This window comes from Peromyscus californicus, unplaced genomic scaffold, assembly GCF_007827085.1.
Source record: "Peromyscus californicus insignis strain IS unplaced genomic scaffold, ASM782708v3 Scaffold_22__1_contigs__length_63687245, whole genome shotgun sequence".
NCBI classification, from domain to species: domain Eukaryota; kingdom Metazoa; phylum Chordata; class Mammalia; order Rodentia; family Cricetidae; genus Peromyscus; species Peromyscus californicus.
The window spans coordinates 29,971,757-29,988,685 of NW_026294525.1; the positions used below are offsets into that span (position 1 = coordinate 29,971,757).

Consider the following 16,929-nt stretch of genomic DNA (forward strand, 5'->3'; position numbering starts at 1 on the left):
CTCTTCCTTCTTCAGTCTTACTTTCCGATCCCCAAAGCAAATAGCACACACTGACCCTTAAAGATAGTACTCAGAAATAATTTCCTTTTCTTTCTCTTCCCTTCCTCCTCTACCTTCTCCTCCTCTTCCTCTTCCTCTTCATTTCCTGACCAAGACAGGCTAATTCAAGCAAACGGATCAGTCCTACAATTTTAAGACACAAGAGACACTTTATCTCCATTGCAAAAGACTCATTATGGAGTCCCTGAGCTCTGCCTGCCATCGCTCAGTGATGTGATATTTTAGTGGAGGAGGAAGAAGACCTTAAGTTCAAGGCTGTGTTTGGTGTCTAATACTCACAACACACTGTGGCGATGCTAGGGTGGTGCCTTCTGTGAGCTGCAACCCGGAGGAGCGTACAGAGATGTGTCCCTCCTCTTCAAATCTCTTTGCCATAGTCTCTCCCCCACACATCCTCCCACCAGGCCTGGTGAAATACGAGATAGACCTTGAGAATTAGAACAGGATGCATGAAAAGGACTGGGAAATCCCAAAGGCATGGGAAGCTGGGGAATTCCAGAGGCCACTCAGTCTTCTCAAGGTGCCTGCTCAGGGCAGGTATGGCTATATAAGGGAAGTAACGGAATGCAGCGTATTTCTTGCCTTGTTAGGGGGTCTTTGCAAAGCTTGTGGACATCCATAAACAAACGTAATTTTCATTAGAAACAGCAGGGCAACTACTATTTTTATTTATAAGTCTTTAGTGCTTATGCTTTAAAAGAGCCTAAGCAGTTAATCTTATCCTTATAGTGCATGGACACAGAAGAACTAGAAAAATCAAACCATGTGGTTTTGTATAAGCAATAAGCAATGCAGATGTTCAGAAAAAAAAAAAAAGAAAGAAGGAAAGAAAGTTGTGTGATGGGCAGCTGTAGGTGAGGTAAGGAATCAAGTTGATGTCACTGTATTGTCAGAGCCTAGCAGACTGTGGAATAACTCTGGACACCAAGGTGAGAGACCCACATATTCACTGTAACCTGTCTGTCCTCAGTCACCTAGCGGGCAAGGAGTTGATATTGGGGAGGGGGGGGGCTTTTTATAATTGCCTGAATATTTTCACTAGAAAACTGGCTTATGTCAGGATTAAAAGGTTTTATCTATTTTTCTTTCTTTCTTTCTTTGTTTTGTTGTTGTTGGGGGACTCAGGGGTGTGGTTAGGTTTTGGTTGTTTGCTACAAGCTCTCGCTCTGTAGCCCAGACTGGCCTAGCACTAGCCCAGGGTGGCCCTACACTCTTTGTAATCCTCCTCCCTTAACCTCCCAAGTGCTGAGACCCCCAGTACTACCCAGCCTGGGAGACTTAAGAATTCTTACGGCATTATTTAAACAGTTGGCTTTCCGGGATAAAAGGAGGCCGCTCTGAAATCGCAGTTGTTTCCACCTCTGGGCCTCATGGTTTGTGAGAAAGAGTCAGCTCCCCACCCCACCCCGTGCCCCCAAAACAAAGGGAACCAGGAACCAGGAGGTGGAGGCTCTGCCAGCTGGGTTCATACAGAAGTGCCGACGAGCTATCATTTTTCCGAATCAGTTGATATCATTATCGACTAAGCCATTTTCTATGAAGAGTAATATCTGTTTACTATTACATAATAGGAAAAGGAGCCACAAGTGGAAAATCCCTAAAAGCTGGCCAATCTCATTAATCACACCTGGCAAAGCCTCTAGTCCAGGGGATTATGGCTTCTGGATAGAATTTTTTTTTTCAGATAAATTAATAAAACCAAGACAGACCAGATTTAGCCAAGAATTCCGTTTAGTGTTTTACCTAGGCAGCCCAGACTATCTAGCAGCACGGTCTTACTCTAACTCCAGGTCCAGAGAGAGCTGCTTCCAACGTCTGGTTCACTTTGGAAATAGCCTCCTCTAAGCCCCCAGTGAGGGAACTCTTGCTTTGTTTGAGATGAGGAGGATGTCTCCCCCTCCACACCCCCAGTCTATGTTTGTTTACAATGCTCTCCACAACGGTGGAGGAGTCCTGAATAAGAAGACTAGGCCCAGGTGGCCGCACAGCCAGGGCTGCTTCTGCTTCCGGGCATTCATGTCTCTTGCACAGGCAGCTGCCTGCAGCTCAGGGCCACGGTGGCTAGTCTCTGAGGGTTCCTGAAGCTACTCACAGCCCCTGCTCCTCCCTAGCAATTCAGCTCCGGACCTGAAGGAGCACCAGGGGCGGGCTGTCGCTTGAATCCCCTCAGGGCCTGAGGGATGATGCTCTCTGCTCAGCAGTTTTCGAGGGCACCTTGCCCGGCCTGGAGAGGGAGCCTTTGCTTGTAAACTCACATCTCACACCCCAGCCACTCTCCAGGGATTTCCGAGGCTCAAGTAAACACCATAAACCCTGTCCTTAATTAAGGCCCCATAAAAGCCACTTGTGAAGCTACAAAGCTCGTGGAAGTTGTCAGCAAGTCACAGGGAAGGGACACACTGAAGCCAGGGTAGAGGCTAAAGCCAGACAAAGCCTGCGGTCATCCCCAGTCCTGTTAGAAAACGTCCTGCCATATCCACTTTCGTGATATTTTTTCTCTGATACTTCTGAAGAAATGGATTGCTTCGTTCCCTAGCTACATTCTCTGCAGAGAGTTGACCATACTCTCATTCGCGGTCAGAATGGGTTAATTTGTCAAGAGCGTCTTGGCGTCCTGGGGCCTTTTTGAAAAGTAACTCCCACACTGCATCCTCGCTGTGCCCCCTCAGCAGAGTGATTTAAAACACCAGACACTTCTCCTCTGGTCACATGTGCAAAACAGAGGTTTCTCCAAGCCCCAGAGAAAGATGCGCAAAGGTTTCAAAGAAACAAAGCCCAGAAGCGCAGGGCCAACACTGCGACATGCACTTCGCCAATAAATCCACAGAAGCCGTTGCTCCACGAAGACTTCAGGACAGCTCCGTGACTGGCTTTTTATCTCAAGTGTGTGTTTGCTGCCTGGATTTCCTCCCTGAAATGCAGGCCTGGGGATGTGCCTATTCTCGGGAAGTCTTTTAGCCACAGTTCCCTTCTTACTGCCCAGTGCTTTAAGGCCGGGCGGTGGTGGTGCACGCCTTTAATCCCAGCACTTGGGAGGCAGAGCCAGGCGGATCTCTGTGAGTTCGAGGCCAGCCTGGGCTACAGAGTGAGATCCAGGATAGGCACAGAGAAGCCCTGTCTCAAAAAAAACAAAAAGAAAAGAATAAAAGAAAGAGGCCTTCAGTCCGCAAAGAGCCCACTCACACTTCCTTACTTCACGCTCCGCCTTCTATATCAGACTTCACTTATTTTATATTAGAAATAGCGTGTCCTCCTAATAAACAAATAAATGTATGCCTCAAGTTATAATTCAGTGTCCACAGAGGCATGGGGGGAGATTTACATTTTCGGACACCAAGAACACTCTTAGTCAGGCCCTCCAACTCGTGAATAAAATGGAAGATGGATCTGCTCGCAGCATCCTGTCCCTAGTCACTCCAAAGTTAAACCGACTTGGCAGAAGAGATGGAAAGAAAGCCAGACTAAAAAGATTAATTTTAAATTCAAGTTTGGAAATGAAGCAGCAACTATTACCAGCGTCAAGCTCCAAACTCTCTGAATAGGAATAATAAAAGAATATTTTCCGTCTGAAAGAAAACGTAGTTCTTTCTAGGTTGATCAGAAACACATTGGAGGGATGGGAATGGAGCTAAATGGTAAAGGCATTCGCCCAGCATTCAAGGGGCCACAGAGTCAATCCGATCTCTAACGCTGCCTCCAACTCCAAATGCAAAAACCAAATCTGAGACTAGCATCAGGAAGAGAGACTCTATTCTAGTCTGGGAATCGTAGATTAATTTAGGCTGCCATTCATGAACCAGACATTTTCCTTTTGTGATTCTGGGGACTAAACCACACACAAGGTAGGCAAGCGCTCTGCCACTTAGCAGCACCCGTAACCCTTAATGAAACACGTTGGCTTTCTCTGTGTGTATGCATGATGTGTGTGACTCCGCCTGTGTGAGTGAATGCGGACACTGTGTGTGTGGCCAAGCGCCCACCCCTGGTAGAGGACATCTTCAGGCATAAGGTCCCCTCCTTCCACCTTGCTTGAGACACGGGCTCTTTTGGTTGTCCGCTGTTGCTTCTGACAGGCCAGCTTCTGGGGATTGTCCTGTTTTGACGTCTTATCCCACTAGGACCCCTGGGATGGCAGATAGATACTACCCATCCACGTTTGCATGGGATCTGGGCATTCAAAGTCTTTGTGCCTACGAAGGAGGCACTTTTCCCACTGAACCGCCTTCCCAACCTATAATGAATGCTTTTGAGTATACCTACTTATATGCTTACAGTGCCCAGCAGTACGAGAAATACTGACATAAAAAAAACAAAAACATTCTTTTAACATTAGGATAGTAAACTCAAAAAGGTATTTATTTGTTTTAATTTTTTTTTAATACTTTTGAGACATGATTTTATGTAGCCAAGGTTGACCTTATTAAACTCCCGGTCCTCCGGCCTCCACCTCCTAAGTACTGAGATGATAGGTCCGCACGTCCCGCTAAGGCTCCCAAAAGGCTATTTTAAACAGATACTGAGAAAGAATTAGAGGGGCTGGGGATGTAGCTCAGTGATGGAGTACTAGTGTATGAGAGGTCGTGGTCTGTCCCCCAGCACAAGGAGCAGAGTGAGAAGGTGAGTGTTTGGGGAGAGGAATGAGAGGGGTAAGGGAGAGGGGAGGGAGGGGGAAGAAAAGTAGGGATGAGAGAAACAGGGATAACGGGAGAAAGAGGGGAGAGATACGACTGCTTTTAGCCAGATGTGGTGATGTCAGATACGCTACCATCCCAGTGCTTGGACAGCTGAAGCGGGAGTGTCACAGGTTTGAGGCCAGCTTGGGTTGTATAGTAAGGTCTCTCTCAGAGAGAGGAGCAGGGAAAAGGAAGAGGGGGGTGAGGGTGGAGAAGAGAACAGACACATAAAGAAGCCAAATAAAGATATTTTAAAAACACATCTGTAACCAAGTAAAGAGATACGGCTTTAATTGCTTAAGATCTTTGTAAACAGTAAATAAAAATTATTCCCTAAGAAATGAAAGTACAGCCCAGAGCAGCCATGATGACGCCATCTGACATTTATAAGGCGGGAAAAATGTATAGGGCTCTATGCTGTAAGAGGCAAAGAAGAAAACACTCATGATTCTAACAGTGACCACGACTGTGTTTATTATAGTCTAAACATTCTACTGAGAGCATTTCACTGTCACAGACTTTCCACGGGGAAACTTGAGGTGGGCTCTCAAGTAGCCCAGGCTGGCCTTGAACTGCCTGTAAAGCGGAGGCAAGCCTTGAACTTGTCCTCTTGTCTACATCTTCCCGAGTGTTAGAATGACACACATGAACTCATGCTGGGTTTCATCATCACCACCACCACCACCACCACCCCAGCTTTTGAGACAGAATTTTACTTTGTAGCTCAGGCCAGTCTTAAACATAGCATTCCCCTTGCCTCAGCCTCCCAAGTCGGGACTGTACACCCAGCTGAAATGTTCACTTGGAAGCAAGGTTTCGCCAATCTGCCCACTCTGGCTTGGAACATACTCTGTAGCCCCAGGCTGGCTTTGAACTTTTGATCTTCCTGCCTCAGTTTCTCAAGTAGCAAGGATCATAGGGTTTACCACCAACCCTGGCTACAACTCTGTTTCCCTCCTTTTTATAGTAGTGAAATACATACTTCCTTCTTGTCTTTTCCAAGTGCTGCAATTAAAGGTGTACACCGCTGTGCCCAGTAATTTTAAGGTCTTAAAGATTTCTTTTTATTTTTTAGTATGTGTTTGTGAGGAGTGGAGAGCATGTGTATGTTAGCAAGGTGCTGGAGGAGGCCCGAGGACCCCCTGGATCTGGAGGTACAGGCGGTTGTGAGATGCTCAATGTGGGAGCTGGGAATTGAGCTCAGGGCGTTTGCAAGAGCAGTACAAGCTCCTACACTTCGGAGTCATCTTTCCAGTGCCAGGCCTTGGGGTTCTATGATCCAGCCCCACCTCCTGTCCGTTCTCTGCTTCCCGTTCCATCAATTCCTAGGGAGGTAAAGAGTGCTAAATGCACACACACTATGAAGCCACTGGTCACGATGCCTTCCCCACCATGATGGACTGCTTCTGCTTACCCTGTAAGCCAAAATAAACACTTCCCCTTCACAATGCTAATTAAATAAAAATAAAAACATTGTCAGACTGAGGTGCTATAGGTGGTATAGTGATTTCGTAGCCTGCACAAGGCCCTGTGTTCAATTCCCAGGGCTGCACATAATAATAATAATAATAGGGTACGATGAAACTGTAAACTTTACAACGTGAGAGGAAATATCATTATCTTAATAATATCATTGAGGAGATACTTGGGGAGATGACATGAACAGCCCCAAACTTCCCACTGCTGGAAAATTGCTGTCCAGCATTGACCAGTTAGAACATGTGAGGGCTGGAGAATTGAGAAGCCATAAGACGAAATTTCTCTTTTATAAATCTCTATCTCACCAAGTTTCCCACCAGCATGCTGTACGTGCGAACTGTAGCAAATGTGTCTCTCTCTTCTCTTCTCTTCCGCACTCCTCAGGTACGAAGATGGATCAAGAGCCCCATGGTCAGTGTGGACAAACATCAGAGCCCCAGCCTGAAGTACACTGGCCCTTCTGGGGTGCACCTCCCTCCCGGGGAACCAGACTTTGAGCCCGCTCTCTGTCAATCATGCCTGAGTGACCACGCTTTCCAAAGGGGGATGCTCCCGCCTGAGGAGTCCTGCTCCTGGGAAATCCAACCTGGGTGTGAAGTAAGTTCTTTATTTTGCTGAGGGTCTGTTCTGAAAAGACTGGAAACTTTTTCCTTGCATTTGTGCCTGAGGTGCCATTTTTTAAAAAATGTATATTCATAATGCTTGTAAGGAGGACATAGAATGGTAGATTTTGTTAGATTGTTTTTTTTCCCCCCCTCTCCTCCTTTCTTCCTTCGATATGTAACCTTGGCTGGTCTGGAACTTGTTGGCCTCACATTTACAAGTACTCCTTTTCTGCCTCCGGAGTGCTAGGATGACGGGCCCGCACCATACACCTGCCGTGCTTTCTCCTTTAAAAAGTGTACTTTGTGTGTGTGTGTGTGTGTGTGTGTGTGTGTGTGTGTGTGTGTGTGTGTGTACATACAAAGGTAGCATGGCACACGTGTGGACATCTCAGTGTGACTTATACAAGTTTCATTCTCTCCTTCCGTTATGAGGAATGACTGAAGTCATGTCAACGGGCTTGACTGAAAGGGCCTTTACCCACAGAGGCTTCCTCTCAGCATTTACCTCAGAACCCGCTATCTACCCACGTGACTGATAGAGCTGGAGATAGAATCCATAGATTAATCGTGGACCTCCACGCGAGGCAACAATAAACAGAGGCTTGGAAGGAATTTAAAGCCCTTATGCCCATTCCTTGACTCTTCTTGGGATGAAAGTAAATCAGTCTTTAATTTGCAATACATTACCTGGTTCTCAGACCTCACTGACTTTTTCTAAGGTCACTAGCAATCAAGAAGGTACTTGTCAAAATTAAAATATACAGAGTTATGTTCTATATCCCTTTAGAGATAAAACGGTGAAATAGTTCCTTGAAGAAGCAGCTCTGACCTTTAATTGCTTTGTTATATTTTTATTCATTCACTGTACATACGTACATGTCTATATGTGCACACAGGCTACCAAACACATGTGGAGGTCACAGGACAACTTGGTAGTTGGTTCCTTACTTCCACCAGTGGGTCTTAGGGATCAAACACGGGTCATCAGGATTTGTGGCAAGCACCTTTACCTGATGAGCCCTCTTGCCGGCCCATCTCTGTTCATTTCTTTTGGGGAGTGGGGGGCGGTGTGGGTTTCAAGACGGAGTTTCTCTGTGTAGCTTTGGAGCCTGTCCTGGAACTCACTCTGTAGACCAGGCTGGCCTTGAACTCACAGAGATCCGCCCACCTCTGCCACCTAAGGGCTGGGATTAAAGGCGTATGCCACCACCGCCCAGCTCAACTCTGTTCATTTTAAAATGAAGTTGTAGTTGGGTGGTGGTGCCTGCCTTCCCAGCACTAGGGAGGCAGAGGCAGGTGGAGCTCTGTGAGTTCAAGCCAGCCTGGTCTACAGAGTGGGTTCCAGGTCAGCCAAGGCTATACCAAGAAACACTGTGTCAAAAAGCAAAAATAAATAAAGTGAAGCTGTCTCGTAGGAAACCAGAAACTTTGAGGCTCACAGGGGAGACGGTGTTGCTTGGTAGAAAAGCAGGCAGGTCATTCTCCTCACATCTCCTGTGCAGACTATTTTACGTGAATCATTAATTTACCTGTGCAACACACACCTGTGAAAATTAAAGTTGTGTATTCTTCTCTTTGAACTACTTTTCCTAAGCTGGCCTGGAACTCACACATCTGCCTACCTCTGCCTGCGGGCACTGAAAAGTAAAGGCATGTGTGGTCACATCCAGTTGGAGTAGGATTTTTTTTTAATCTTTTGTAAATGTAAATTTGCCTTTACCTACTTTGTAGAGATCTGTATTCCCGCGCCCACTCTGACCTAGGTCAGTAGATCAATTTAGCCGGATGACAGCCCCGAAAACGTCATGTGGTAGGCCTAAGTTAAGTCGTTTAAAGTCTCAAATCCTGGAGTGGGAATTTAATGACCTACAAATGAAAATAAACTCCCTTTGATGTGTTCAAAAGATGGAAAAGGAGGTGAGAATGTTTTAAATAAAATAAGAAAGCAAAAAATATCTTAAATTCCTTTATGAATAATGGTGTTGGGGTTTGGGTGTTTCATTTTTTTTTTTTCCTGACCTTAAAAAAAAAAGAATACATTCTGAACACTACCTTTAATGGCCAGTCACTAAGAGTCATACAGTACTTTATGCCAAGTCTTCCCACAGTCTTGTTGGTGGCCTTTACGTGGAAGAAACTGGGGTATTTGTTTAGCCAGTAAATCACCCGAGAATAGCCATATTGTGATGTCATTGGAAACGATATCTAAAGAGGACTGTTTATAAATTAAACAGATCGTTCTGGGGATGAAGCAGGGAAAGGTGATAACACTGCTGGGGAAACTGGTCCTGAACACTGGTGGAGCACAGCCTTATGTCTATCGACAGTCACAAAAAAATAGAGACCCAAGGGGGTTTTGGTGGTGGTGGTGGTGGTGGTGGTTGTAGGTGTGTGTGTGTGTGTGTGTGTGTGTGTGTGTGTTGAGACAGGGTCTCTCCATGTATCCCTGGCTGTTCTGGAACTCACTATGTAGAACAGGCTGGCCTCCAACTAACAGAGATTCACCTGCCTCTGCCTGCCCAGAACATTAAGGCATTAAAGGCCACAACTGGCATCCATGTGTAAGGCCTTGGGTTCAATCCCCAAGACTGAAAAAAAAATGTATATTCTGAATATGTGTATAGAAAATGTTAATGAAACAAGTGGTGGTAGTGCAGTTCTCTTATTTGCTAGCACTTAGGAGGTTTCAAGAGGATCATGAGTTCAAAACCATTTTGCATTCTAGTGAATACCTGTTTCAAAATAAATTTATAATAAAACAATTGACTGTGGCTTATGCAGATGTTTGCATATAATAAAAACAAATAATATCAATTATTTGAGGCATGCGTGGAACAGTTACAAAATCAGGCCAAAAATTACCTCATGAAACAAAGCTCATCAAATCCCCCCAACACAAACCATGCAATCTGATAAAATTAGAACCTGGGAACAATTCGAAAGCTAACCACCTCCTGCAGCCAGTTCACTCACCTGCAACTCACAATCACACTTCCTATCGGCTCTGAGAGTATAGGAAGTAAAGGAAATCCAAAGCTATTTTAAGCAGTTATAATACCACCGAGGAAACGTGCATTGAAATCTCTCATTTCTTTCTTTAAAAGTAAAAATTTTTTTGGCAGTATTAGGGATTGAACCTATGATGTCAGGCTTGCTAGGTGAGTGCTCTGTCACTGAGCTATAGCCCCATTTTTTCTTTAACTCATCATATTATCAAGAGTTCAATGATAACATTATGTAGGGAAAAATATTACTAGAAGGAAAAAACATTTGATGGCGGAAGAGGCTGTGGTTGTGTTCTTCTGTTTAAAATGGTGATGTTGTTTTGATTCAGCAAACTGTGTCGCTGCCACAATAACCCTAAATACTTGCTCGTGAGACAGTGGTGTCAGATATAATCGTGGAAATGGTGCAAAAAAAATGGAAATATAAGTGGCTAGTAAAATTGTAAACCCATGGGAAATTAATTATGACAAATCCCTGCAGCAGACTACAAGCAGAAGGTAAGAAAGAGTGGGCCCAACTGAGCATGGTGGTGTACACCATAATCCCAGAACTTGAGGGTGGGGTGGAGCAGAAGGATCAGGAGTTCTGGTTTATTAAGGTAATCCTCTTTGGCTGTATAGTAAGTTTGAATCTAACCTAAGATACACAAGACTGTGTCTTAAAGGGAGGAGGGGGGAGGAGGAAGCTGGAATATACTGACATGTCCTGAGGTATATATAGAAGCACAAAAATTAGTTAATGGATTATTTTGTTTGGGTTGGTTTGTTGTTGATGATGGGGGTCTTTAGGGGGGAAAGGGGGCATTAAAGAGTTTATTAAGAGTTATTAAGGCCAGGGATGGACAGACAGACAACAGCATGGTGGAGAGGGCTGAAGAGAGTTCAGGCCCCAGCACTAGGGACAGAGAGCATGGCAGGGACTCTGAAGAGATCAGAGATCGGGGCCCATGTAACAGATCGGGGAGGTCTCTTTGTAGTGGCTGAGGATGAGGGTTTTACAGCACAAGCCTCTAGACAGGCTCTCTGATTCCCAGGCAGGAGGTAGGAAGGGGGCAGGGAGCAGGATGTATGGTCACCAATACCCTCTTTGATGTGAAATCACTTTCCCAGGTGGGAAATCCTGCCACCTGGAACTCTGTTTGCTTGAGACTCACAGACAATGTCTTCCAGTATCAGTATCTGTGGGGATGGGAGAGGATGGGCAGGTATCAGTATCTGTGGGGTGGGAGAGGATGGGCAGGTATCAGCATCTGTGGGGGTAGGAGAGGATGTGGCAGGTATCAGCATCTGTGGGGGTGGGAGAGGATGCAGCAGGTATCAGCATCTGTGGGGTGGGAGAGGATGGGCAGGTATCAGCATCTGTGGGGTGGGAGAGGATGGAGGTGGAAGAAGATGCAGCAAGTATTCTGGCCTGAGCAACAACTGGATCCAAAGTTACATCCCTACATTTCCAGAGTTTTGTTTATTATATAAAAAAGGAAGAGATGAATGATTTTTCTGGAATAGGAGGTAGAAGAGGAGACCAGAGGGAGAGTGGCAGCCACTCAGTGTGACTTCGAAGATGAAACTGGACACTGTGGGATTAGGGTGGGGCCTCCTCTTCTTAGAGCAAATAGTCAGATGTTGGTCTGGAGCACAGCTGGTGTCCGCAGGATGATACTGGGTCCGAGCAGTATGCTGGACAGTATTCTGGATGAAATGAATTCACATACAAATTAACAAGGGCCTATCTGTGAATCTAAAATCAAAACAGCCATTAAAAGAATAATCAAATATGTCAGAAAGTCCATGAAGAGTTTTGAAATCATTTTGAACTGGAATTATTGAGAGACGGAGTGAAGGTAAATAGAAGAGCTAATGATCAAAAGGCATCCTCAGAACAGGTTGTAGGGAAGGCAGACAGTATAGTCTTACTAGGGTTGCTACAGACCTCCTTCAAGTTAATCCTCTTAAATAGTTCTTTTCGTTTTGGAAGCAAGAATGACACATCACATGTAGAGGAAAATAATAGATTTGGCTAAAATAGATATCCACGGTTTCTGCTCCAGGTTCCTACCCCGACTTCCCTCAGGGATGGACTATTGACTGGAAGTGCAAGCTGAAGTAAATCCTTTCCGTCCCGAAGTTGTTGTTGGTCATGGTGTTGACCACCGTCACAGGAGAGCAAACTAGAGACAATTACTCAATGTAGCTTTGGCTGGTGACATGTTAACTCTCCCTAAGTTAATGGTTTGTGAGACATGTCGCACAGGGGCCAGCTGGGCCTTGAACTGAATATGTAGCTAAGGATGGGCCTTAACTCCTCACCCTCTTGTCTCTACCTCCCAAGCACTGAGATTAAAGGTATATGCCAGCACACTGACTACTTTCTGTTTGAAAACAGATAAAAGGACAGGAAATGTAAACATCCACCAGACTGCTTTGGTGATAATTGCCTCCGTGGGATTAAAGTGGATCAGGAAATCAGTCAAGAAGGGCTTTGGCTTTATCTATCCTATCTGGTTTCAGGACCATATCAATGACAATGGACAATATCAATACATTACTTATGTGGCAGACACCATAGCTACCAGGAAGCCCACCTGTGGAAGGAAACAGTTGCCATTCCACCCTACTGATAGGGAACCGGGCACCACCATGACAAAGATGGCCTCCTACCAGAAGGCCATTCCATTACTGCAAAGGAAGTCTGTGGAGAAAAATGAAAAGCAGGGCACTTTGGCTCCTACAGCATCTTCTTTGTTCTCAGTTTGTCAAGGAGCTTGTCCTGGCCCTGGGTGAAGCTTATTGGGGTGTCTCTCAGGTCCTAGCAATCACGAAACCCAAAGTGTTCATTTTCTTATGCTCTTGTCTCCTCCAGGGCCTTGCAAACTTGTAGTAAAGTAGTTGGCATGCTCCTTTTTTTCTTTGCCTTTATTAGTTGAAGCTGAAATTTTGCTCATGCAAACTTTTGTAATACCAAAAGGGAGAGGCTAAGACGGAGGAAAAAAAAAAAAAAACACCTCAGCAGCCCAGGCTGGCTATAAATCCTGTACATTCCAGCAGCTGCCTGCCAAAGGCTCAGGGCTGATTCTCATTAAGTCTACCCTCTCATATGGGATAGATTTGGCTGAGTGAGGATTTCCTCAGACTCTGAGTCCTCTGTCTGTCATTCCACTAAGTCGGCTTAGAAAGCGCTGAGTCAGCAGGCAAAGGCTGCATGCTCTGTTTTCTTTCTTTTCTTTTTTTAAAGACCTAATGAAGTCAAAGTCCACTGGAAGGAGCCATGACCTGTCACTGCAAATAGAACTAACACTGAGTTTTTGACGGGATTAAGTATCAGGTGCCTTGTCTGCCTCAACGGTTAATGAGAGAGATTGATAGAAGCCCCTCTTTAATTAGTCACGTAATTACTTAATCAATCAGACGTCACACAGTTCTGGGCTGGAGTCTAAGCGCTGCTTCTTGCTCAGCTTTCTCTCCATCCTCCTGGATACCTGTGATCATAAGGATGCCTGGTGTCCTTTAAATTTTGTCTCTGAATCACTCAGCTTCGAAGCCCAGGAAGAGTGGAAGGGAAGAGATCTGTTGGGGAAATTTCCACCCTGGCTTACTTTTATAACACTGTGAGTTTTCTGATCTTTCTTCAAAAAAAAAAAAAAAAATACTATAAAAAATACACTAAAATCAGCCAGATGGCATTAAATGTTTTTGGTCTCCTTTAATTTAAATCATATTTTTATGAAGGCTTATATGGGTTTAAAAAAAAGGCTCATTTCAAATTTCCCTCTTCCCTAGTTTCCTGCATTTGATGTGACATAATATAGTCTCCAAGGAAGTGGGGGTCTGGAGAGTCTAAGTTTGTCAGCTACAGTTGTCACAAGTTCTAGCCCTTAATTCTCTTGAGAAAGCTCTTATCACAGAAAACAAAATTTTGAATACTAATGGAAGAACAAGCAGAATTTCTTTGTTCTTTATCACTAGACTGTGGACAAACAAATAATACCATTCTAGATAGACAGATCCGGAAAACCTAGTTTTTACACCAAATTGCCAGGTCATCTGACCTAACACATTATCCCTGGCCTACTAAGGGTTACCTGGAAGTTGAGGAGAATAAGCATCCATGTCCGTCCACCTCACAGGGCTGCTGAGGTGGGCACCGATGTTTATTCACAACACCAAGCTTTTGTTTCTGGTGTTTAATTTGCTTGTTTGTTCACTTTGAGACAGGGTCTCGTGTAGCTCAGTCAGGTCTTGAACTCACTTACGTAGCTGAGGATGACTTTGATCTTGAGGTCCTCCCGGCTCCACCTTCTTAATTCTGGAATCACAGGCAAGGCCACCAAACTAAGTTTGTTTGGCGCTGAAAGCTGAAGCCAGGGCTCCGTGAATGCTCGTCAAGTAGCCTAGTGTCTATGGTACATCAGCCACCAGTTCTCTTTAATTTAAAATCCTAACAATACTAAAAGGAGTAGTTTTTTAAAAGTCATGATAAATTAAAAAAAAATGACTCTTAGAACATGAAAATCCATGTAATTATTCTTGCCAATGTTTATTTGTACATAATTATTGTAAACAAGTTGAAGGAAAAAAATTTAACCCCAAAGGCTTACAATTCTTTTCTCTAGAAAAACAGCAGTTAAAAAATATTTATTCAGTAAGAGGTATGTAAAAGTAGGAAATTCTTTCTAAGGCTTTGGGTATTTTTTTTCCCTTTGACTTACAGTAATTTGAAATGTCCTGAGTACCATCAATTCGAGCACTTCTTTTTGGATCAGAACCAGAAAAAGGTTACCTTGTATCTGGAGCTCCTGCTACAAGCTGGTGGGGAGCTACCCTTTCCAGTCAGATTTCATATGTCATTTAATATAAATCCACTTGATTTATATTATAACAGTTCTTCTTGACCTTTCCAGGGATTAAAAAAATTGTGTAAGTTTTTTTTTTATAATTTGATATTGAGAATTAAAAAAAATTTCTTTGTGTATCAATTGCTTTTTATTTGTGTGCGTATTCTCTCCATATCTCACATGAATATTCATTCTCACATGACTATTGTCACGATAAACTATTGTTATGGTAAACATCCTTTTCTTCACTTAACATTTGGCACATTCATACACTGCAATATAAATTTGATGATTGGCATTATGGGTAATAGTCTACCAGACTGTTACGTTATCTAACCATAGACCTAGGATTAGCATTTTCTTTTTTTTTTTTCTTTTTTGAATAAGGCTGAAAATTATGGGGTATTTCTTACTTGGAATAATCTTAGGATAAATTAAATCTTTGTATAAATTCCTAGGAATCTAGTGGTTAGAAGATAATAATGGTGGTGGTAAAATCCTTTCCAAAAGCGAAACAAAACAAAACTACCCACACTCTAGAAACAAACCTATGCAACCAATCCTTCACCCCTTCCTCGAAGGGCATATTTTAATGGTTCTTTTTTTTTTTTTTTTTTTTTTTGTCAGTTGAGTTAAACAATACATCATTGATTTGATTTAATTTTTTTTTTCTTGAGATAGAATGTCATTCTCTGCTCAGTCTGGCATAGAAGTCACTGCATAGCCTAAACTGGCCTCCTCATGGCAATCCTCCTACCTTAGCCTCCCAAGTATGTTGGGGTTACAGGTGTGAATCACCACACCTGGCCTTGTATGCTTTTGATTATCAAAAATGTTAAATAATTTTTCCATTTTAAATTTGTTGTGATTCCATGTAGAGATTTTTTTTTTCTCTCTCTTCACATGTGTGGACTTTGTATTCGCTTTCAACAATTTAAAATGAATTATTTTCACATAGATATAAAATTACTTTCAATCTTTTCTATGGCAATTTTTTTCTTATTATGAGTCTTGGTAATTCAGCTCACAGGATGAACCATGTCTATCTGTCTGTCTGTTTGTTTGTTTCTCTTTCTAACAGAGAAGAAACATTCATTAGTGGAAAGCTAAATTAAGCAAAATGTGGTTTTTTTTTTAAAAAAAAGAGATTTATTTATTTATTATGTATACAAAAGAGGGTGCCAGATCTCATTACAGATGGTTGTGAGCCACCCTGTGGGTGCTGGGAATTGAACTAAGGACCTCTGGAAGAGCAGGTGGTGCTCTTAATCTTTGAGCCATCTCTCCAGCCCAACAAAATGTGTTTCTTATGTAGATATACCAAGCAAGCCCCTGCTCCCAACACAGGAGATGTATGTAAAATGATTCTAGTCTAACTGGTCTTCTGTCTGCCCCACAGGCACATTTTGTGACCTGCCAGAGAGCCAGGACACTGGGTCCTCTTTTCCCAGCATCCCAAGTTTCTCCTCCTTTGATCCCTGAAAGCTATCTCTTTCAGATTCAGCTCCACCCTTCCTTAGAGGTCATTCTAGACGGTTCTTCTAGAATAGGGAAGAGGGAGCATGATCCAGGCCACTCTTCTAGAATAGGGAAGAGGGAGCATGATCCAGGCCACTCTCATTTCTTTGGATACCAAAGAAATCGTTGCTTTACCAACTCAGCAGGACAAGACTCTGCTCAATTTAGAGCAGCAATTCTCAACCTGTAGGGCATGCTCCCTTTGGGGAAGGATGTCCAATGACCTTTTCATAGGCATCACCTAAGATCATCAGAAATATCAGATATTTACATTATAATTCCTAACAGTAGCAAAATTACAGTTATGAAATAGTAATGAAAATAATTTTATGGTTGGAGGTGAACACAACACAAGGAACCGTACGTATTAAAAGGTCACAGCATTAGGAAGGTTGAGAACCACTGCTTTAGAGGGATGATTGACGTTACAAAAAAACCTGTTAGGTTCAGGACATTGGGGTAAAACATTTTCAGGCTTGTACCCATGGATCTCTTCAGCTTTGTACATAAACTCTCCTATGAGTTCTACATAACTATCCAATCTGTGCCAGATCCCAGTGCTGAGTCTGGACATGGGTAAAGTAAGAGACTGTACCTAGGCTGCTCAGGACATAAGATACTATAGCTTCTCTCCCCCAGCATCCCTCCCAACCCCCCCCCCCTCCCCCCCCCCGTGCATACCATCAGCCAGCTGTTACCTTGGTAAGACTGTGCTGCCTTTGGTTATGTGCAACCAAGTCTTCCCCACTTGTAATTG

General features: G+C 43.7%; 1 protein-coding gene across 1 annotated transcript in view; it reads left to right on the forward strand.

Annotated features, from left to right (window-relative positions):
- Positions 1-16,929, forward strand: part of Sgk1 (serum/glucocorticoid regulated kinase 1) — a 129,103-nt gene that overhangs the window by 42,548 nt on the left and 69,626 nt on the right. Inside the window, exon 2 of the mRNA XM_052751165.1 lies at positions 6,597-6,809. Coding sequence (XP_052607125.1) covers positions 6,597-6,809 — 213 coding nt within the window. The remainder of the gene's footprint in view (positions 1-6,596; positions 6,810-16,929) is intronic.